At 43.4% G+C, this 24,327-nt stretch overlaps 1 protein-coding gene across 1 annotated transcript in view; it reads right to left on the bottom strand.

Annotated features, from left to right (window-relative positions):
- The window catches only part of LOC137370639 (probable phospholipid-transporting ATPase IM), a 440,540-nt gene that overhangs the window by 385,347 nt on the left and 30,866 nt on the right, over positions 1 to 24,327 (bottom strand). The window contains exon 2 of the mRNA XM_068032731.1: positions 3,981 to 4,066. Coding sequence (XP_067888832.1) covers positions 3,981 to 4,023 — 43 coding nt within the window. The 5' untranslated portion in view covers positions 4,024 to 4,066. The remainder of the gene's footprint in view (positions 1 to 3,980; positions 4,067 to 24,327) is intronic.

Below are 24,327 nucleotides of genomic sequence, written 5' to 3'. Positions count from 1 at the left end.
AATTGGGGAAACTAGGGCTGTATTCTCCATAGTTTCAAAGAATGAGAGGTAATCTCATTGAAACCTACAAAATACTTAAAGGGATAGACAGGGTAGATGCAGCTAAGATGTTTCCCCTGGTTAGGTAGTCTAAAACCAGAGGACACAATTTCAAAATAAGGGGGAAGACACTTAGGACAGAGATGAGGAGAAACTTCTTTACTCAGAGGGTTGTGAATCTTTGGAATTCTCTAACCCAGAGGGCTGTGGAAGCTCAGTCATTGAGTATGTTTAAAGCAGAGATTGACAAATTCCTACATACAATGACACAGGGGATATGAGGATAGTGTGGGGAAAAAGGCATTGCAGTGGATGATCAGCCATGATCATATTGAATGGTGGGGCAGGCTTGATGGGTTGAATGGCCTACTCCTGCTCCTATGTTCCTATGAGGAGCAAATTGGCTGAGGTGGATTGGGAAAATACATTAAAAGGTTTGACATTGCATAGACAATGGCTAGTCTTCAAAGCATAAAAACCCCAAAAGTACAGGCAGTCAACCGTGGCTAACAAAGGAAGTTAAGGATAGTATAAGATTAAAAGAAAAGGCCTATTAAGTTGCCAGAAATAGTAGTAAACTTGTAGATTGGGAGGATTATAGAATACAGCAAAGGAAGACGAAGAAACTGATAAAGGGAGAACAAAATATGAACATAAACTAGGAAAAAACATAAAAGCGGACTGTAAAAGCTTCTACGGGTATGTAAAAAGGAAACGCTTGGTTAAGACAAATGTGGGTCCATTACAGGCAGAGTCAGGAGAACTTATAATGGGGAACAGAGAAGTGCAGAGAAATTAAATGATTACTTTGTGTCTGCCTTCACTGACAAAGATACAAGAAATCTCCCAGAATTAGAGATCCAAGGGACTAGGCAGAATGAGGAATTGAAGGAAATTAGTATTAGTAAGATGTTTGTATTGGAGAAATTAATGGGGCTGAAGGATAATAAGTCCCCAGGACCCGATATTCTACATCCCAGAGTGTTGAAAGAGGTAGCTATAGAGATAGTGGATGCACTGGTGATCATCTTCCAAAATTCTATAGACTCTAGAACGGTTCCTACAGATTGCAAGGTAGCAAATGTCACCCCAGTATTTAAGAAGGGAGGGAGAGAGAAAACAGGGAACTACAGACCTGTTAGCCTTCCATCAGTAGTAGGGAAAATGTTAGAATCTATTCGAATGAATGTGCTAAATAGACACTTGGATAATAATGATCTGATTAGGCATCGTCAAGATGCATTTATGAATGGGATATCTATCATGTTTGACGAACCTATTGGAGTTTTTTGAGGATGTTACTAACAGAATTGATAAAGGGGAGTCAGTGGACATCGTATACTAGGATTTTCAGAAGGCTTTTGATAAAGTCCCCCACAGGAGGTTGGTTAGCAAAATTAAAGCACATGGGATAGGAGGTAATGTACTGGCTTGGATTAAGGATTGGTTAACAGGCAGAAAACAGAGAGTAGGAATAAACAGGTCATTTATGCTAGGGCAGGCTGTGACTAGTGGGGTACAGCAAGGATCAGTACTTGGGCCCCAACGAAACACAAGACTATAACTTCAATCAAGCACGACAGCGAGCTCGAGAAACAGTAACAAGATATTGCCTCAAACTGTTCTACTTATCTTTTCTTCTGCTCTTTTCTATTCCTATATACAATATATATCAATGATTTGAATGTGGGGATCAAATGTAGTATCTCCAAGTCCACGGATGACAAAAAACTAGGTGGGAATGTGTGTTGTGAGGAAGATGCAAAGCGGCTCCAAGGGGATTTGGACAGACTTAGTATGTGGGCAAGAACGTGGCAGATGGAATATAATGTGCAAAATGTGAGGTTATCCATTTTGGTAGGAGGAGCAGATTACAGAATATTACTTAAATGAAAAGAGATTAGAAAGTGTAGATGTACAAAGGGACCTGGGTGTCCTCGACAATACGTCACTGAAAGCTAACATGCAGGTGCAACAGGAAATTAGGAAGGCTAATGATATGTTGGCCTTTATCGAGAGGATTTGAAGTCTTGAAGAGTAATGAAGTCTTGCTTCAATTGTCTAGAACCTTGGTTAGACCACACTTGGAGTACGGTGTGTAGTTTGGTCCCCTTAGGAAGGATATTATTGCCATAAAGGGAATACAACAAAGATTCACCAGACTTGTTCCCAGGATGGTGGGACTGTCCTATGAAGAGAAATTGCGGAAACTGGGGCTGTATTCATTACAGTTTCAAAGGATGAGAAGTGATCCCATTGAAACCTACAAAATACTTAGTGATAGACAGGGTAGATGCTGGTAAGATGTTTCCCCTGGTTGGGGATCCAGAACGAGGGGACACAATTTCAAAACAAGGGGGAAGCCACTTAGGACACAGATGAGGAGAAATTTCTTTACTCAGAGGGTTGTGAATCTTTGGAATTCTGTACCCCAGAAGAAGCTCAGTCATTGACTATGTCTAAAGCAGAGATTGACAGATTTCTAAATACCAATAACATAAAGGGATATGGGAATAGTGTGGGAAAAAGGCATTGAAGTGGATGATCAGCCATGATCATGTTGAATGGCGGAGCAGGCTCGATGGGCTGAATGGCCTACTCCTGTTCCTATGTTCCTAATATCTCCTTTTGAACAATGTCAGTTTGTGTCTGATTAAGCTGCTGTGAAGTGCATTGGGTGTTCAGGTCCATTGTTCCCTGAAGGTGGCAACGCAGGTCAATAGAGTGGTCAAGAAGGCATACGGCATGCTTTCCTTCATCGGACGGGGTATTGAGTACAAGAGTTGGCAGGTCATGTTACAGTTGTATAAGACTTTGGTTCGGCCACATTTGGAATACTGTGTGCAGTTCTGGTCGCCACATTACCAAAAGGATGTAGATGCTTTGGAGAGGGTGCAGAGGAGGTTCACCAGGATGTTGCCTGGTACGGAGGGCGCTAGCTATGAAGAGAGGTTGAGTAGATTAGGATTATTTTCATTAGAAAGACAGAGGTTGAGGGGGGACCTGATTGAGGTGTACAAAATCATGAGAGGTATAGATAGGGTGGATAGCAAGAAGCTTTTTCCCCCCAGAGTGGGGGATTCAATTACTAGGGGTCACAAGTTCAAAGTGAGAGGGGAAAAGTTTAGGGGGGATATGCGTGGAAAGTTCTTTACGCAGAGGGTGGTGGGTGCCTGGAACACGTTGCCAGCGGAGGTGGAAGACGCGGGCACGATAGCGTCTTTTAAGATGTATCTAGACAGATACATGAATGGGCAGGAAGCAAAGAGATACAGACCCTTAGAAAATAGGCGACATGTTTAGATAGAGGATCTGGATCGGCGCAGGTTTGGAGGGCCGAAGGGCCTGTTCCTGTGCTGTAATTTTCTTTGTTCTTTGTTCTACGTTAAAGCTGCAATATAAATGCAAGTTGTTGTCCTTCTCTCTTTACAGATGCTAGCTGACCTGCAGTCCATTGCCACCATTTACTGCTCTTCTTTCAGATTGCCAAAATTTATAGTTTTTTCCTTTTATTATTGTTTCTCAACTCTGGAGCAAGCCAGGAGCACCAAACTTGTCTTCTACAGTCCTGTATGTTCCTATATTCCTACACACCTCTAAGATTTCATGTATTTTTTAGATGTATGCATATCTTTGTGGAGTGGGCAGGGAGAAACTTGAGACTTTTCCTCAAGAGATGAAATTGTTCAGGCAGAGTCTGTGCCAATTAGAGCATAAATGGTCTGTGGAATCTGTGAAAGTAGCAGATTTAATGGGCTAAAAACTTTGTCTCATTCTATGCTTCCTAATGTACTTAGTTTTTACAATTTTTTAACATACAAGTTATTCAACACTACTACAAACACAGTAGTACACAGACAGAGTGAGACAAGGGTGCCCTTGTAGTGAGGCCTGAATTTAGATTGATACGAAAAAACTATTGCAGGTATCCTATAGCTTACCTTGAGGTTTGGACTGGGTACAATCTATACCAAATAGTGGCATCCCAAATGTTTCTATTTAAATGCTCTATACATCCATGAAATTCCTGTTTAAAAAAAAAAGTAGCAATTAATACATCTGCAAGCCTATGTCACCATCTAATGTGTCACCATCTAACCCTTCCTCACAATTTTTATTTTCTATCTTTTGTTCATACCACAGTACCCATTAAGGCAAAATGAAGCAACAAGTGACCAAAGGTTAGGCTTCCACCTACATTCTACTTGAATCATTTTCTGGAATGTGCATTAGGACAAGGAATGATGTGTGGTACAACCTCTTCGCTCCTCGTAGAGAACAGCCTAGCTTCTATTTCGCCAAATTTGGCAACTTAATGAAGTGGGGATCAAAGCGGCATCTGACCAATCCACATTTCTGCACATTGTCCCTCAGCATGCTGCACTACAATGCTGTGAAACTAAAACTTTCTTGAAATAAATATGGATTTGTTAATGGACAGTCTGAACAATAAAATAACAAATTTCTAAATACTAACTGATGTTTCTGATCAGAAACTGGACAAGCCTCATAAACACTGTGGCTACAAGAGCAGGTCAGAGGCTGGGAATTCTGTGGTACGTGACTCACCTCCTGTCTCCCCAGAGCCTGTCCACCATCTACAAGGCACAAGTCAGGAGTGTGATGGAATACTCTCCACTTGCCTGGATGGGGGCAGCTCCAACAACATTCAAGAGGCTCAACACCATCCCGGATAAATAGCGCCCCATTGACCACATTAAACATTCACTCCCTCCACCACTGGCACACTGCGGGTTTGGAAAGTGCTATCGAAGGAGCTTTGGCAAGTTGCTGCAGTGCATCTTGTAGATGGTACACACACTGTGGCAGCAGTGTGCACCATCTACAAGATGCACTGCAGCAACTTGCCAAAGCTCCTTCGATAGCACTTTCCAAACCCGCAATCTCTACTACCAAAAGGAGCAAGGTCAGATGAGTGGGAACTCTGCCACCTGCAGGTTCCACAATTCACACACCATCATGACTTGGAAATTCATTGATGTTCCTTCAATGCCGCTCGATCAAAATCCTGGAACTTCCTCCCTAACAGCATTGTGGGTGTACCTATCCCACATGGACTACCGTGGTTCAAGAAGGCAGATCACCACCACCTTCAGAAGGGCAACTATGGATGGGTAATAGTGACACTCACATCCCACAAATGAATAAAAATAGGCCCTATATGCTTGTACATGGTGAGTCACAGATTTTATAAGTATTTTATGAGTATGGCAAGTAGTATTACCAGGAACATTGGTTTATCAGCATTGTTCGCATACTTGGGACCTGGAAGCACTGGGAATAGGACCTGAAGTTTGGCAGCAATAAAATGGGGTCTCACTGTTTAGCATATTTCGAGGGGAAAAGCAGGGTCTAGGAGCAGAGAGGAGACCCAGCAGTCTGGGGAACACTGCAGAAAGGGCTGCTGGAGAAGGCGGTCCTGCAGTCCAGGACAATTGGGGAATGTAAAGTGGGGGTATTAGTGTGAGAGTTGTGTTACAGTCATGTGGAGGGGTTGAATGGTTCCCTTCTTTCTCTCTCCTTGTTTGACCGCAACAGGTTTACTTCTCTTTTGAAAGGGATATAGTTGCCAGTTCAGTGAGTGTTTAACTGTTTACGCATTGTGATCATAATACAACCAATCGGACAGGTTTTCTTGAGTTTAACAAAGATTATACTTAAACCGATCTTAGTAAAATAACAAAATACACTCCGACTTTCACACACAAACACCCACTCAAGTTCACACATGTAAACAAACAGATTACAGAGTGAGGGGGCAGGATAGAATGGTAAAATTAGAGTCCAGAGAAATAAAAGGGGTATAGAGTCTGTGGAGGTTGGCTTCAGGCTGAACTCTGTGGTCTTACGACTTTCCCTCAGTGGTCCCGATGATTCTGATTTAAAGATATAAATGGTTGATTTGGCTGTTCTCCTGGAGACAAGTGTGTTGGATTGATTTCCTTCAAGGATTCTCTTGGCTGCAGTAGGGGCCTTCCTGGGTGGTCATGGTCAATAGACAGAGTTCGAAGCATGCAAGGTGGGGTGGAGAGAGGGGAAGGAAGGAGGGACCCCACTTGGGTCTACTCTCGTCAGCATCTCAGCTGCTTGTCGCTTTACTACAGAGAAAGCGGAAGATTAAGCACACAACGAGTGAGCCTGTCACATGACCACAACCCAGTGATTCAAACAAGGTTGTTACTATTGTATTTCCCCTTCCAACTTAATTAGTTCATGTCTGGGAATCTCTTCTCACAGCGAGGGTCCCATTGTTCAAGTGATTAGGTTTAACGGTTCGTCTCCACCAGTTAAATACCTCAGGTGATTGCCTTGATGCCTTGCTAATGGGGACAAAATGTGTGGTTCACTCAGATCCCCAGGTCATTGTCCTTGATGGGTCTTGGCAGACATGGTGGGGGGAATTTTATGCTGATGGCAGGGGTCTCTTTTCTGGAAGGCCAGCCAAATTTAGTGTCAATCAGGCACTTAAGTGGACAGTGGCGGGCCTTCGACAGGATTTATGACCCTATCAACAGAAGTCCTGGCCTTGCAGAGCTACCAGCCAATCAGATGCTGGCTGTTGCAGCACCACTGCGGAGGCGGTGGTTGGTGCTGTAACTGCACCCATCAGAGGCCAAGGAGCTAGGTCAGGGCAGGAAGGGTCTTGTGGGGTGAGGGTCGCGCGGGGGAGGGGTCGGCAGCAAGGGCAAGGTAGGTGGCCCTCAGTGGGCTCCCCCCCTCCCTCCCCAATGTTGGGTCCCTCATTCAGGCACTAGGTGCCTTTGAACAAGGGACCCTCCAGCCCCAGAAAGCAGCCCACACAGTGTTTCCTATCGTGCTTCCATGCAGCAACAGGGCTGCCCGCCGCAGGGGTAATTGCAGCTGGAAGAGGCCCTTAAATGGTTAATTACCCACTTAATGTCCTCAATTGGCAGCGTGGTGGGGGGTGGGAAGGTCGTCACAGTATCGCCAGGAATCATTAAGGCTAGCGCATGAAATTCCTACAGCAGGACATATGGGGATCCGGAAGAACAAATCACGTATAAGTCAACATGAGAACTGGCCAGGTCTTACCAAGGCCGTGGTGCAGTTTTGAAAAACATGCCATACATGCCAGATTGTGGGAAAACCGTAACCTGCCATAAAACCAGCACCTTTAATTCCCATACCAGTTATTAGTTTAGTTCAGTTTAGAGGTACAGCACTGAAACAGGCCCTTCGGCCCACCAAGTCTGTGCCGACCATCAACCACCCATTTATACTAATCCTATACTAATTCCATATTCCTACCACATCTGCACCTGTCCCTATATTCCCCTACCACCTACCTATACTAGGGGCAATTTATAATGGCCAATTAACCTATCAACCAGCAAGTCTTTGGCATATGGGAGGAAACTGGAGCACCCGGAGGAAACCCACGCAGACACAGGGAGAACTTGCAAACTTCACACAGGCAGTACCCAGAATTGAACCCGGGTCGCTGGAGCTGTGAGGCTGCGGTGCTAACCACTGTGCAAACAAAAGTGAGAGAGAAAGACCATCTGGGAGTGTATTGGTTCAAGTTAGAACAACTTAATACATTGACAGGACAGGTGTTGTAGTGCAGCTGTGTTATGTGGAAGGTTTTGGATGCCAAGGCAATTCAGGACAAACAGGTCTGCAGAAAGTGTAAGCAGCTAGAGGAATTCCGGATCAGGATTACAGATCTGAAAGCCGAACTGGAAACACTGCGCAACATAAGGGAGGGGGTGAAATACCTGGACACTTTGTTCCAGAAGACGGTCACATCTCTTAGAAAAGGGTCATCTGTTTTGGTCAGAACTGAGGGACAGGAGGATGGTAACCATGAGTGAGGCAGGTAAGGGAACAAGCAGACAGTAGTGGAGGAGCCTCAGACTTTGCAATTGTCAAATAGGTTTGAGGTGCTCTCAGCCTTTGTGGACGAAAGCAAGGTCTGCAGACTGGCCATGGCACTTTGGTACACGAAGCCATTCAAGTAGGGTGAGCAAAAAGGAATGTAGTGGGTAGCAGGGGATAGTCTAGTGAGGGGGATTCACACTGTTCTGTGCAGCCGAGAGTGTGAGCCCAGAAAGCTGTGTTGCCTCCCCTGTGCCAGGGTTCGGGACATCTGCTCAGGGCTAGACAGGAAATTAGGGTGGGAGGGGGAGGATCCAGTTGTCGTGGTCCATGTAGGTACCAACAACCTAGGTAGGACTAGGAAAGAGGTTCTGTTTAGACAGTAGGAGCCAGGCACCAAATTGAAGAGTAGGGCTTTAAGGGTAATAATCTCTGGATTATTACCTGAGCCACGTGCCAATTGGCAGAGGGCACATAAGATTAGTGAAATTAATATGTGGCTCAACGACTGATGTGGGAGAAGTGTGTTTCAGTTCGTGGGGCACTGGCACCAGTACTTGAGAAAGTGGGGGCTGTACTGTTGGGACAGTCTGCACCTGAACCATGCTGGAACCAGTATAAATAGGGAAGTAGAGAGGGCTTTAAACTAAACAAGGGGGGAGGGGGATCAAGCTTGGGCAGATGTAGCAAATCAAGGGGTAGAGTCAAGGCAAGAAAATGGAATAGTAATATGGGAAATGAAGGCTAGAGAATGGCAAGAAGGGACAGAGAGAAAAAACCTAAGAACACACCAACAGTCAACACTAGATGTTACAAAAATAACAAAAAGACAAAACTAAAGGTTCTGTATCTGAATGCACATAGCATTCATAACGAAGGAGACGAACTGATAGATCATATTAATTCATTTCAATGTGCGCTAATAGCCATTACGGAGACTGTGGCTGCAGGATGGCAAGGATTAGGTCTGCAATATTGAGCGGTAAATAACATTCAAGAAGAATAGGAAGCTAGGTAAAGGTGGAGAGGTAGCACTGTTAATCAAGGATGGCACTGGTGCAATAGTTAGAAATGACCTTGGTTCAGGAGATCAAGATGTAGAATCAGTTTGGGTGGAGAAGAGGAATAGTAGGGGAAAGAAGTCACTAGTGGGAGTGGTCTACAAGCTCCCAAACAGTAATCACAATGTAGGAGGAAGTATACAAGATGACATATTGGGTGAGATAAAGGGACGGCAATAATCATGGGTGATTTTAATCTACTATCAGGCAAGCCCCCACCCCCCCAACAGCCAAGAATGAGGAAAATTATTTTTGCCACATGAGCATTCATTTTGGACTGTTGTTGGTGAAGAAAGAACTTGCTTTAAAAAACAATTGGAGACTTTGGCGGGAGAGAGACATGCGCATATCAACAGACAGTACTTCAAAAGGACAAAGAAGTTATTCCTTGCTCCAATTTAATCCACAATGGACTTTTGATTACCAGCGTTGAAGGTGGAAAGGCTAACATTCTAGGTTAACTACTAAGATGGCCGAATACACAAACAGACGTGGTCAGACCAGTTTAGTCACATGACTAGCTGACTGTTGAAGTTGTTTGAATTTTGAAATGGCCACATAGTGTTTAAAAATCAGAAAGCGGTTTTCTCCTGGACTGAGAACACCTCTCTGCTGTATGCTCTCATCTTGCTGTCACCAGCTTCGGAAACCATTGAAGACATATGAACACCAGGAGAGAAAAGTCTCCTACAGTGAACTAGGTTTAAGAATAATACTGGACCCCAACGAAAAGTAAGAGCTGTCTATAATCAAGGAGTCTACGGCAAGCTGGAAGCACAGAAACAGTAAGAAACACCCTTTATACCTTAAACCTTTCCATTTTATTTTTCTTCTGCTATTTTTTGTCCCAATTTGCATGTGTGTATCGCGTGTGCATGGCGTGTATCCATAGACGTTAACCAAATTAGAGTTTAAGTTTAAATAAAATTTCACTTTTCTTCTTTAAACCCAAGAAAAAACCTGGTTGTGCTCATTTCGTGGCCTTATAACTGGAAAGCGGTGAACAAGGATTCACCAAGGGGGAGCTCAAAACACAGTGTGTTTAAAAATCAAACCCTGTTACAATAAGACTAGTTCTTCTTCTTTTGCCTCCTTGTCTCGAGAGACAGTGGGTAAGCGCCTGGAGGTGGTCAGTGGTTGTGAAGCAGTGCCTGGAGTGGCTATAAAGGCCAATTCTAGAGTGACAGACTCTTCCACAGGTTCTGTAGATAAAATTGGTTGTCGGGGCTGTTACACAGTTGGCTCTCCCCTTGCGCTTCTGTCTTTTTTCCTGCCAACTGCTAAGTCTCTTCGACTCGCCACACTTTAGCCTTGCCTTTATGCTGCCCGCCAGCTCTGGCGATCACTGGCAACTGACTCCCACAACTTATGATCAATGTCACAGGACTTCATGTCGCGTTTTCAGACATCTTCAAAGCGGAGACATGTACGGCCGGTGGGTCTGATACCAGTGACGAGCGCGCTGTACAATGTGTACTTGGGGATCCTGCCATCTTCCATGCGGTTCACATGGCCAAGCCATCTCAAGTGCCACTGGCTCAGTAGGGTGTATATGCTGGGGATGTTGGCCGCCTCGAGGACTTGTGTTGGAGATGTGGTCCTGCCACCTGATGCCAAGGATTCTCCGGAATGAAGATGGAATGAATTGAGACGTCACTCTTGGCTGACATACGTTGTCCAGGCCTCGCTGCTGTAGAGCAAGGTATTGAGGACACAGGTTTGATACACTCGGACTTTTGTGTTCCGTGTCAGTGCGCCATTTTCCCACACTCTTGGCCAGTCTGGACATAGCAGTGGAAGCCTTTCCCATGCGCTTGTTGATTTCTGCAGTAAAAGACCCCTAGACACCTTTTTCACCTGGCCGTAAGACTACGTATAAACTGGAAAAATCAGATTGGCAATCGTAACCTAGATGAGGAGTTCATAGATTGCTTTCGATATAGTATTTTTGAGCAGCCATTCTCGGACCATCCAGAGAGCAGATTCTGTTAGACTTGGTATTGTGTAATGTGACAGGATTAATTAATGACCTCAGAATAAAGGCACCTCTGGGTAGCAGCGACCACAATAGGATTGAATTTGTATCCAGTGGAAAGAGAGAGGAGTGGATCTAAGACTCGTATTTTAAACTTAAGTAAGGGCAACTATGTGGGCATGAATGCTGAGCTAGCTGAAGTGAACTGGGTTACTAGGCTAGGAGATAGATCAATAGAGAAGCAGTGGCAGACATTTAAGGGGATATTTCAGAATATTCAGAATAAGTATATTCCTTCTGTAAAGAAAAATTCTAAGGGGAGGACCCACCATCTGTGATTAACTAAAGAAGTTCAGCAAAGCATCAAACTTAAGGAAAACCCATATAATTGCACAAAGATGAATGGCAATTGGTCAGAATATAAAGAACGGCAGAGAATGATGAAAAGGTTAATCAGGAGAAAAAAATTAAAGTATGAGAGGAAGCTAGTTAGAAATGTAAAAACGGCAGTAAGAGTTTCTACAGGTATTTAAAAAGGACAAGTGTAAGAAAGTGAGCGTTGGTCCTCTAGAGAATGAGAATGGGGAGTTAATAGCAGATAATAAAGGAAATGGCAGATGAAATGAACAAATATTTTGCTTCTGTTTTCACTATAGAGGATACAAAAACATTCCAGTAATAGCTGTAAATCAGGAGGTGCAAGGAAGAGAGGAACTTGCTGAAATTACAATCACCAAGGAAGCAGTACTGACCAAACTGATGGAGCTGCTGGTTGACAAGTTCCCGGGTCCTGATGGGCTTCATCCTAGGGTCTGAAAATAGGTGGCTAATGAGATAGTAGATGCGTTGGTGTTAATTTTTCAAAATTCGCTAGATTCTGGAAAGGTTCCATCAGACTGGAAAGTAGCAAATATAACCCCTCTATTCAAGAAGGGGGAGAGGCAGAAAAAGGTAACTATAGGTTAGTTAGCTTGATGTCTGTTGTGGGGAAGGTGTTAGAATCGATCAGTAAGCAGGCTATAGCTGGGCACTTAGAAAAACTCAAGGTAATTGGGAATAGTCAGCATGGTTCTGTGAAAGGGAATTCATGTGTCACCAATTTATTGGAGTTCTTTGAAGGAGTAACCTGTGCGGTGGATAAAGGGGAGCCCATTGACGTACTGTACTTAGATTTCCAGAAGGCATTTGACAAGGTGCCACACAAAGGGTGACTACGCAAAGTAGGAGCTCATGGTGTAGAGGGTATTAGCATGGATAGAAGATTGGCTGGCAGGCAGAAAACAGAGTATGCATAAATGGGTCCTTTTCTGATTGGCAGGAAGTGACGAGTGGAGTCCCACATGGGTCTTTGCTGGGGCCTCAACTTTTTACAATTTATATCAATGACTTAGATGAGGGGAGCAATGGCATGGTATCTAAATTTGCAGATGACACAAAGTTAGGTAGGAAAGTATGTTGTAAGAGGACATAAGGAGGTTGCAGACCGATATCGATAGGTTAATTGAGTGGGCAAAAATCTGGCAGATGGAGTATAATGTGGGAAAATATGAAGTTGTTCACTTTGGCAGGAAGAATAAAAAAAGCAGAGTATTACTTAAATGGAGAACAGCTGCAGAATTCCGAGGTGCAGAGGGATCTGTGTGTTCTAGTGCTAGAGTCACAAAAGTTAGTGTGCAGTTACAGCAAGTAATAAAGAAGACTAATGGAATGCTATCCTTTATTTCGAGAGGAATTGAAAATAAAAGTAAGGATGTCATGCTTCAGTTATACTGGGCATTGGTGAGACCACATCTTGAATTCTGTGCGCAGTTTTGGTCTCCTTATTTAAGGAAGGATGTAAATGCGTTGGAGGTGGTTCAGAGGAGGTTTACTAGATTGATACCTGAAATGAGCGTGTTGTCTTATGAGGAAAGGTTGGACAGACTGGGCTTGTTTTCACTGGAGTTTAGAAGAGTGAGGGGAGACTTGATTGAAGTATACAAGATCCTGAATGGTCTTGACAAGGTGGATGCGGAAAGGATGTTTCCTCTTGTGGGTGAGTCCAGAACTAGGGGTCACTCTTTTAGGACAGAGATGAGGAGACATTTTTTCTCTGAGGGTTTTGCGACTTTGGAATTCTCTGCCTCAGAAGGTGATGGAGGCCAGATCATTGAATATTTTTAAGGTGAAGGTAGATTGATTCCCTTGCCTAACAAGAATCTAAGATTATAGGGAGTTAGCTGGGAGTGTGAAGTTCGAGTAAGAAACAGATCAGCCATGATCTTATTGAATGGTGCAGCAGGCTCAAGGGGCCGAATGGCCTACTTCTGCTCCTAATTCGTATAGTCGAATGGGAGACCAATATATACTCACTATCATGGATATGGATACTTGATTCCCAGAGGCCATTCTCTTGAGAACAATTTCTGCTCAGGTTGTGGAGAAGTTAACCCAATACTTCACTAGATATGGATTACCAATTGAAGATCAATCTAAAATATTTCAAGAAGTTATGGGTGATTTGGGTATCATACAGTTAAAGTCTTCAGCATACCACCCACAAACACAGGGAGCTTTGGAAAGGTACCATCAAACGATCAAAACAATGATTAGGGCATACTGTCATGACTCTCCCCATGATTGGGAAAAAGGGCTAGAATTCCTTTCATTTGGGACTAGAGATTCACCGAATGAGTCTACAGGTTTTAGTCCTTTTGAATTGGTTTACTAACATGAGATGAGGCTCTCTAAAACTAATCAAAGAAAGGTTTCTAGAACAGAGGGATGAATCTTCTGTACTAGATGATGTATCTGTGTTCCAGAAATGGCTCAGGAAAGCTTGCAATGTGGCTCAGGAACACCTTGAAGTATCCCAAACCAATATGACAAAAGCATGCTAAGACCCAAACATTTCAACCAGGGGATGAAGTGTTAGTATTATTACCTTTACGGGGTGAGCCATTAAAATCACACTTCAGTGGTCTATATAAAGTAGCCAAAGGAACTGGTGAGGTAAATTATTTGATTGACATCTCAGATCACCAGAAAAAGAGTCAACTGTGTCATATCAATATGTTAAAACAATATTATCACAGGGAGGAAGATAAACAAGCACAGGTAAATCAGGTATTAGGGACTGTGAAGAATGAAAGGGATAGTGAGAATGAGGTAGAAGGAGGCCTAGACAATTCTCAAAATGAACCTCCTACTATCCGGTTAGCTAATACAGAATTGCTAGGAAGATTGAACACCATGCTTTTATATTTAAATGCAGAACAACGAGAAGACCTAACAAGGCTACTCACAGCATTTAAAAGAGTTTGTAGGGATAAGCCAGGATGTACAAACTTAGCCACACATGATGTGGATGTAGGGGAATCCGTTCCTATAAAACAGCATCCTTACCGCTTACATCCAAACTAGCCCAGGTAAAAGTAGAAATCCAATACATGCTGGAAAATAACTTAATTGAACCTAGTCAAAGCAGCTGGAGTTCAACGATAATACTACTGCCTAAACCTGATGGGTCAACCAGACTTTGCATAGACTACAGAAAAGTTAATGCAGCAACAAAGGCAGACTCATACCCAATTCCTCGCTTAGAAGACTGCATTGACAGAGCGGGCAGTACCAGGTTTCTTGCAGAATCACAGAACTGTTACAGTGCAGAAGTAGGTCACTCGGCCCATCATGTCTGCACAGGCTCTCCAAAAGAGCAATTCACCCAGTTCCATTCCCCTGCCTTCTCCCTGTAACCTTGCACGTTCTTCTTTTTCACAATATAGTCAAATTCCCTTTTGAATGCTTCAGTTGAACTGAACCTGCCTCCACCACGCTCTCAGGCAGTACATTCCAGACCTTAAGCACCTCACAAAGTTAGATTTGTTAAAGGGACACTGGCAAGTTCCTTTAACACCCCAAGCTAAAGAAATATCAGCTTTTGTCACACTGGACAGGTTTTTCCGGTGTCAATACCATAAACAGGTTAATGGGTACTTGAGAAAATTCTCAGAGACTAATGAATGCAGTAGTGGCCAGTGTTCCTAACTGTGCAGTTTACCTTGTTGAGGTGCTGCTCTTTAGTAACACTTTGAAGGAACACATGAAGCAACTGGGAGGCTATGTTTGGAAGGTTGCAATTGGCTGATTTGAATAACTTTTGTGGAAAAATCTAAAACCCAGAATGCCAGAATATTCTGATGGAGTTTACTGCTGTAACCCTATCTCTTAAAGACTGTCCACATTTTGGGAAAAAAATAGCGTGATTGCAGATGCTATTGTAAATTTAACTTTGTTTGAGTATAGGAGAAAAGATGGTGCAAAGCAAAACTGTATTAACTACAAGTAGAGAGTGAATGGATTGGGGGAATTAGTGTGAGAATGTGGTTAAAATGTTTTCAACTCCTGTTTTTATTACATTGTCATGAAACACATTCAAAAATGGCGTTTCATTTTGCCAGTGGCTGAGGAGGTGTTACATGGGTTCATATTTTAGTTAAAACTTGGGAATCTACACTTTTTTTTTTAAATGATTTCATGTACATTGAAACATCTGTAGATAGCTCAAACTTATGGAAGTTTTTTTTTTAAAAAGCATGGTTAACTAGAGGTTCCTGGTTTTGACCAGTAAATAAATACTGGAAAGCAGGTGCTTTCAAGGAAACTACTGGGGATTTTGACCCAAGAGTTGGTCTTTGTTTTGACAAGAGAGAATTTAAGATTGCCATGGGACTTGCTTGGAAAATTTTTAACTAAAAGATGCTGGTTTTTGGACTAAAAGCAGGCAATTGGAGTTTGAGATGGACCTGCCAGAAGATCAGAAGAAGAACCAGACAACTACTACCTCTCTGTAAAGAATCCTGGCTCTTGAAAAGCAAAAGCTTGTACGAAAGTGGTATTGTTGCTTCCGTAATCTTTGAAGAAACCCTGAATATTGGCAGAAACCTTGCATCTTTAAAAGGGCTTTTGCATTGAATGTGGGTGAAAACGGACACCTGTTGCTGCACACCCGATGGAAGACCTATGCGAAGCTTCTGCAGTTGAATTTCTTTGAATGCCTACCCAACACAGATTGTTCATCAACCTTGCCTATGAAGACTTAAAGTGGCATCCAACTATTCGACTTTGGGACGCTTCACCAAACCAAAGAATTTCCTTCCAGATCACTGCAGTCTAAGCTTAATTTTTATTCCTTCTATTTCTTTTTAACAGCTGTAAACAAAAATCCCTTTTTTTCCCCAGTTAACCATTTTTTGGATGTATGTGCACGTGTCTGAGGGCTAGGGAAAAAATAAGGAGCTTTAATATCTCACTTCGCATATATTTATTTCATTATTGGTTAAGACTTGGTTTTATAATAAACTGATAAGTTTGTTGTTTATTAAAGAAAGCTAGTTGGTGTGCTTTATTCTGGGGACAAATAGAGTATTTAATTGGCTGTTTCAGTAAGTAGGAAAATATATTGTTACGACCAAGGCAGCAGTAATGCACTGTTAATTCAGTCCCACTACTCTACAGGATCCTAGCACATTAGTAAAGTTTCCCACCTATGGGAAAACAGCCAAATTAAACACTATTTGTCCCCCAGAATAAAGCACATCAAACCAGTTTTTTTTTTTAAAAACAAAATTAACTATTTATGAATAAACTAATTCTTAAACAATGAGATAACTCTATGTGAAAGGATTTTGTTCAAACTTCTTTTTCTTCCTAACCCTCATGCACACACACATACTTTCAAAAAATGGTTAAGTGAGAAAAAAGGATGCTTTAGTTTACAACTGTTTCTTAGGCATAATAAAATAATTAGGTCGTCATGTTCTGGTAGGATATTTCCAGGTTGGTGAGGTGTCCCAGAGTCGAATAGTCAGATGACACTCGAAGTCTCTCCAGGCTAGGTTGATGGGTAGGCATTCACGGCACTTTGTCTGCATTAAGTGTCACACAGGTCTTTCAGTACAGGATGTAGCAACAGGTTTACTTGGGTTTTGAAATAGCAGTCAACAATAGAAGCTTTCTTAAGCTTTCAGGATCTTCCAAAACATAAAAGGCAACAGGAATCACTGCTGAGGCAGAGATTTTTCAGAGACTGGAGGCAAAAGGAATCTGCTACTTTTCAAAATTCAGGGCTTCCTCTCAACAAAGCAGCCTTCCTGCATAGAGAGCAGCAACTCCTCATTTCCTCGGTCTTTTTCTCTCTGGGGGGGGCTTTTTCTCTCTCCAGGCAGACTGCAGCCACCACCTCAAATGCAGATTTTTTTTTAACCAAGAGAGGCAAGTCTTCTGTTTCAGAGAGAGGTCTTTTTCTCTGGTCTGCAAAAAACAAGTCCCAGCTAATTTGTTCTGCCTCCTGCCTGTCCAGCACACTGGTCTCAATGCAAAAGTGAAACTAGGCTGTATTTTACGTCGGGCAGACGGGAGCTGGCCACCAACAAAAAGTCAGTGGCGAACCCTCTGCCACCTAGCCTGAGGATCCGTCCCACATTTTACGGGTACCCGAGCTTCACCCGCTTGAGGGAGGAAGCCCTGCCTCATTGAGCAGCCGGCCAATCATCAGGCCAGCAGCTCGTAGTCCTAACAGCGCCACCGGGAGCAGTGGCCACTGCTGGGACCGCAGCCCAGCCGAGGACATGGAGCCAGGAGTGCAGGTAAGTTTAGTTTGCCTCGCCAGGGCTAATCAGTTGGGCCCTGGTGAGGCAAGGGTGGTCGTTTGTGGGGAAGAGGGGCATCTTGGGTATGAGGGGTGGTTGGGGAAGCGGGGGTGGCTCTCAATCGGGCACCCTGTGCCTGATCGTCAGGCCCCCCACCCCCCGGTGCGCTGAGAGGCCGCCAAGTTTCACCAGGCGGCCTTTCACGTCTCCAGGACACCCGCTTGCCATAGGTAAAATTCCCATGGGTATGAGTGAAGGCCCTTAAGTGGCCGTTATGTGGCCACTTAAGGGCCTTGTTTGGCCTGGGGTGGGCAGTCCATATTTCGCCCCCACGCTACGTAAATTGGGGTGGAGGCAGAAGCGGATCAGGAAGGCCTCACGCTCAATTTTACCCCACCATCCGGCTCGCTGGGGTGGGGTAAAATTCTGGCCCAAAAATCAATCAAGTCATGTGACCTGTCATTTCCCTTGCTGTTGTTTGGAACAGGTTTGTCCCACTCAGTTTAAACACCAAGTTTCAGCATTCAATGTTCACAGAAAATCCTTTTTCTCAGTCTTTTTAAAGACACAAAACTCCAAGCTTTCAATTTTTAAAAAAACTCTTGTGACAATATTGATATGCTGTGACCTGCGGAGACACGGGACTGAATTAACAGTGCACTCATTCCCGCCTCGGTCATAAGAAGTCAGAAGCCTAAATATAACTGGATTCTAGACCTAGAATTTGAGGATAGGGCAGTTCTGTCAGTGGCTATTAAAGTGACTGCTGCCTTAGGCTTTCTCACATCAGTTCTTTCACTAGTAAAAGTATCAGCTTGCGTTTCTTTCGCCAGCTGTTGATTCATTTGAAAAAACTCATAAGAACATAAGAAATAGGAGGAGGAGTACGCCATGCAACCCCTCAAGCCCACTCCGCCATTCAATGAGATCATGGCCGATCTTCTACTTCAACACCATTTTCCTGCACTATCCCCATAACCCTTGATGTTTTTAATATGTAGAAAACTATCAATCTCAGTCTTGAACATACTCAACAATAGAATCTGCCCCTCTGGGGCAGAGAATCCCAAAGATTCACCACCCTCTGAGTGAAGAAATTCCTCCTCATCTCAGTCCTAAATGGCATGCCACTTATTTTGAGACCATATCCTCTGGTTCTGGACTCCCCAGCAAGAATCCTTCCTGCATTAACCCTGTTAAGCCCTGTAAGAATTGTGTATATTTGAATGAGATCGCCTCTCATTCTTCTACACTCCACAGAATAAAGACCCAGTCTATTAAATCTTTCCTCAGAGAACAATCCCTCCATTCCAGTTTGGTGAACCTTCGTTGCACTCCCTCTATCGCAAGTATATCTTTCCTTTGGTAAGGAGACCAAAACTGCACACAATACTCTAGGTGTGGTCTCACCAAGACTCTACGTAATTACAGTAAGACATCTTTACTCCTATACTCAAATCCTCTTGTAAATGAAGGCTAACATGGCAATTGCTTCATGTACCTGCATGTTAGCTTTCAGTGACTTTTTTTTTACTGGTTCATGGGACGTGGGCATCACTGGCTAGGCCAACATCTATTGCCCATCCCTGATTGCCCTTGAGAAGGTGTTGGTGAGCTGCCTTCTTGAACTGCTGCAGTCCATGTGGGGTAGGTACACCCACATGGGTGACTCATTAACAAGGACACCCAAGTCCCTTTGAAGTTCAACACTTCCCATCTCTCGCCATTTAAGAAATAATCTGCATTTGTTTTTCCTACCAAAATAGATAACTTCACATTTCTCCACATTGTATTCCATTGTCAAATGTTTCCCCATTCGCTTAGCCTCTCCAAATCCCTTGAAGCCACTATACATCCTCCTCACAATTCACACTGCCACCTAGTTTTGTGTCATCTGCAAACTTGGAAAGGGGGGGGAACTGTGGATGTGGTATATTTACAGGCAGTTCTGATGAAAGGTCACGGACCTAAAACGTTAACTCTGCTTCTCTCCACAGATGCTGCCTGACCTGCTGAGTATTTCCAGCACTGTCTGTTCTAATTTTAGATTTCCAGCATCTGCAGTATTTTGCTTTCATATTAGGCTGTCCTAATGGTATAGCGAAGAAGACCGTCAGAGAGAAAACTGAGATTGAGAGAAACAACAGTTAGCCAAAGCAGCACTCTCACCTCTTCAGTCAGAAGGTTGTGAGATCAGATCTCCTATCAGAACTTGACCACAGTCTAGGCTGACACGTCAGGACAATGCTACCTTGTCAGACACGTTAAACTGAGGTTTGCCTGTTCAGACAGATTTAAAAGATCACGAGTCACTTTCTGAAGAAGAACAAGGGGTCTTCTCAACCAACACCACCAAAATAGATTAACTGGTCATTCATCTCATAGCTGTTTGTGGGACTTTGTTGTGCACATATTGGTTGCTGCATTTGCTGACAAAAGCAACATTGACTACACTTCAGAAATTAATTCATTAGCTAGGAAGCTAATGAGGACATAAAAGGCACAATATAAATGCAAGTCTTCATAGAAGCATGAGAAAATCTGTCAAATCTCCCTAACAGTAGTAATTTTAGCTGGGCATGGAATTTTATTATTTTCCCTGTGGATATCAGACAATACAACTTCCCCCTATAAAGAGATATTGACATTCTGCAGATTTAAGAGTGCCAGCTTCAACAAGTGGCAGAAGAATCTCTGACCAGCAGTGAGAGATGAACCAGCCATTCAGTCACAATGACTCTTAAGGCAGTACTACATTACATCTTTGTCTAAGTGCTTGCAACATCAAATACGCAATAATCATTGGTATGTGCTCAAAACCTTGCAAAAACATACCAATGCATTACCCTCAGTCTTACATCCAGACCTGTGTACACCAATGCATTTTCCCCAACCTTGTCCTGTTTCATCCAAAATTAACTATTACAACACGTTTAAACACTAGTTACCCAATATTTTTTTAATCTGGAGTGTGCGTTACAGGTGTATTTTATCCCATATTATGAGCTGGAATGCACAACCTGAAATGGTAATGGAAGCAGATTCAATAATATCTTTCAAAAGCAAATTAGATATATACTTGCAAAAGAAAAATTTACAAGGCTACGGGGGCAAGTGCAGGGGACTGGGACTAATTGAATAGCTCCGTCAAAGAGCCAGCACAGGCACAATGGACCAAGTGACCTCCTTCTATGCTGTAAGATTCTATGATTCTACCTCATGTTTGTAAAGTTGTTTTTTCTATTGCCCCATTACGTGGTCCTTCCCAGATGTTGCTCTGTGGAGAAGGAAATAAAGAGGATGACTGTTCGGTATTTGTCTGAGCAGGGAGATTGTCCAATCCCTAGGCCACAACTCACTCGATAGCACTCTCACCTCAGTCAGAAAGCTGTGGTTTCAAGTTGAACTCCAGCGGCTTGAGCACAAAAATTAAGGATAACACTCCAGTGCAGTACTGAGGGAGTGCTGCACTGTTGGAGGTGCTGGCTTTTGGGCGAAATGTTAAACCTGGTCCCCGACTGCAGGCGGATGTGTAAGACCTCATGGTACAATTTCGAAGAATAGCCGGGGAGTTATTCCCACGGTCTTGGCAATAACTATCCTTCAATCAACATCACTAAAACAGATAAACTGGTCATTATCACATTGCTGTTTCTGGGAGCTTGCTGTGCACAAATTTACTGCAATGTTTCCTACATTACAACAGTGACTACGCTTCAAAAAGTACTTCATTGGCTATAAACTGCTTTGGGATGTCCTGTGGTCATGAGAGGCACTATTTATTGCAAGTCTTCAAGTCCTCTTCTCCCTATAAGCCTTGGGTATTGCCTGGGCCTGTACTTGATCTAGCATATTTGCAGTAATCTGAATATAATTGACTAGTACAGATGTGAAACATCTCCATTATTTGAACCAGAGCCCGTCATTCCCCTGCTGCTGACTATTCACTCACCATGTTCAAGATCTATGGGGGAGCAGCCGATGGGAAGCAGTGAGTTTGTTAAAGCCCTGTATTATGGGTTTTAAAATTATTTCTGTAAATGGAGCCATTACCAAGATTTATTGCCCAACCCTCACTGCCCTCGAGAAGGTGTTGTCGAGCCTTCTTCTTGAATCGCTGTAGTCCACGTGGTGAACAAACACCCACAACATGCTTAACCATGAAAACTACACATTAGAAAAATATCCCCAACCGCCATTTTTGATAAACAGCTGACTTGTCACACTTTTATTCTCGTCACATGGGAAGCAATATTTAAGCTGCCACCCCAGAGAGGGTGTTATTAATATGGCACCATTCAACTCAAAGCATGACTGCAGTAAGTTACTTATAAATTTAGACAAGCATGCATCGAACAGGCATTAGATCTTTGTTCATCTTATTCGTACTTCTCTTCAATATAAGTAGCATGTAAATTACTGTTTAGTTAGCAGATTGGTTAATTTTCTATTTAAGGGATTAAATTTTACCGCTCACCTGTAAGTTCCACTGTTGGGGCCAAAAGTGGGAGCCAACCCCACCATGGTCAGCAGTCGGACCCTCGGTAGCATATTAGGAGGCTGCTGCTGGGCCCACCATTCCATTAAGGTTTGCGACCCTCCCTCCAAACAGCTGCCGGCCCAAACAGAGGACTAGGGGCCAGCAGCTCAGCAGTGCCACCACTAGCGTTGGCCATTGCTGAGGCTGCAGCTCCAGAGAGAGGACCCTTTAAACGGCAGCTGCCTTCGAAGACAGATGAGTTGGGTTGGGGAAAGTCAGGGCCAGGCAGGCAGGCAGTCCCAGCGATCCGGGTGGGGGACGTTGATCGTAGCGCCCTGGAAGTGCACTGCCGTAAGAGCGGCCACTGACGCTGGGTGCCCCTTCGTAGGTCATGGAGTGCCCATAAAGGAGAGCACCCCACCCACCCCCATCCCACAATCCACAAGGGTTCACCTGGTCAGCTCCCCAAGCAGCAGCAGGCCCTCACAACACATGAAATATACCCGCACAGGTGGGAAGTGGCCCTCAATTAGCCGCTAGGCAGGCAGCCAAGCCACCACATTTCCTGCCGTTGGCAATATGCCATGGTGACGGGAAAACGTCAGGCTCCCCTCCCGCGTCCCGCCCCACCATTTTGCCAGCCCTCCCACCTCCCAGCCCGTCGCCAATGGGCCGGGAAAATTCAGCCCAACATTTCGGAGTATACAATTTCTGTAAAGGATGACATAGAGCTGTAAATTACCAAGAATGGATAGGATATTAATGATTAGTTCTACTGTGAGTGACAATATAACCTGAGAGATGACTGCAATGTTCAATTACTCAACTAATGTTTTGATTGCTTTGGTAAGGGCATTAAAGTTCCTCGTAACTTGTCCAACAATACATTCCTGCTTTGCATGGAGCAGAAAATAAGCTCCTGATTCTGGTAAATCAGCCAGCAGCAATTAGATTTATCTTCCAACCCACTTGATCAGGAAAAGTATTGAAGGAAAGCTTGATGTTTATAGCTATGCCAAGACCAAAGTGTTTGCACTAGTCTTTTGATGAATTTGAACCATATTCTTGTATTCAGAATCAGGTACACTGGGCTACTTCAAGACAGAAAATGACTGTTTATTGATCTTTTTGACTACTCTGTTTGCCCACCATGAGGAAGAGCACTGGCATATATACAGGTAAGGGTGGTGAAATAAAGTTTAATCTGCATTTAGACTTGACTGTAGATGGCAGTAATACAGAACAAAACAAAAGGGAAAATGAGGCAATAATGTCACCAACTGGTTGTGCCATATAGCAACTCATTGCTGCAAACAAGGAAACAAAGTTCCATTATTATTGCTTGAAAAGCCTTAATCTTAATATTGAGCTTACCACAATATGAAATGTCAATAAATAAATAATCGCAGCTTGTCCTGAGAGAATGGTATTTTTGCATACCAAAAGTAAAAGCTTTGTCATCTGGTTTCATGCATTAAGGGAGCATTTTGTAACTGAGAATGCCAAGCTGTCACATTAGTAAGAAACTTACACTGGTACACAAAAAGTGGACAGAAAAATACATGCTAATATTCAGCACAGAACTAAGAACATAAGAAATAGAAGCAGTAGGTATTCAGTCCCTTGAGCCTGCTCTGCCATTCAATAAGATCATGGTTGATCTGAATGTAGCCTTAACTCCATTTTCCTGCCTGTCCCCACAACCACCACCACCCCCATAACCCTTTACTCCCTTGTGGATCAAAAAACTAACTCAGCCTTGAATATATTCAATGACCCAACCTCCACAGCTCTCTGGGTTGGAGAATTCCAAAGATTAACGACCCTCAGAGAAGAAGTTCCTCCTCATCTCCATCTTAAATGGGAGACCCCTTATTTTGAAACTGTGCCCCATGGTTCTAGATTCCCCCATGAGAAGAAACATCCTCTCAGCCCATGTCAAGCCCCCTCTCATTCTTCTACTTTCAGTTCAAATTACTGATAAACACAAATCAGGGACTGCACCCACAGGTTTCCAATATGCACTTCTGGGTGGCAATGCTCACTGACGGGGAAATAGATTTGCACATTACAGAAGTATTGTGAAAACATTTTGTTCACAGATTCTGTTTTGATGACCAGTTTACTGAATTCCTGGTCTTGGTCATGCTGCTGAGGCAGGCACATAGAATCAATGTGCATTCAAGGACAGAAAGAAATTGAACAGAGTCTCTACAAAGCCACAGTCATTCATCTCCGAGCAGCTGACTTGGGAGTTAGCCAGGAGTCTCACACTCTTGAACT

Source organism: Heterodontus francisci, chromosome 1 (assembly GCF_036365525.1).
Source record: "Heterodontus francisci isolate sHetFra1 chromosome 1, sHetFra1.hap1, whole genome shotgun sequence".
Taxonomy (NCBI): Eukaryota; Metazoa; Chordata; class Chondrichthyes; order Heterodontiformes; family Heterodontidae; genus Heterodontus; species Heterodontus francisci.
This window is presented reverse-complemented; position numbering and strand designations above follow the sequence as displayed.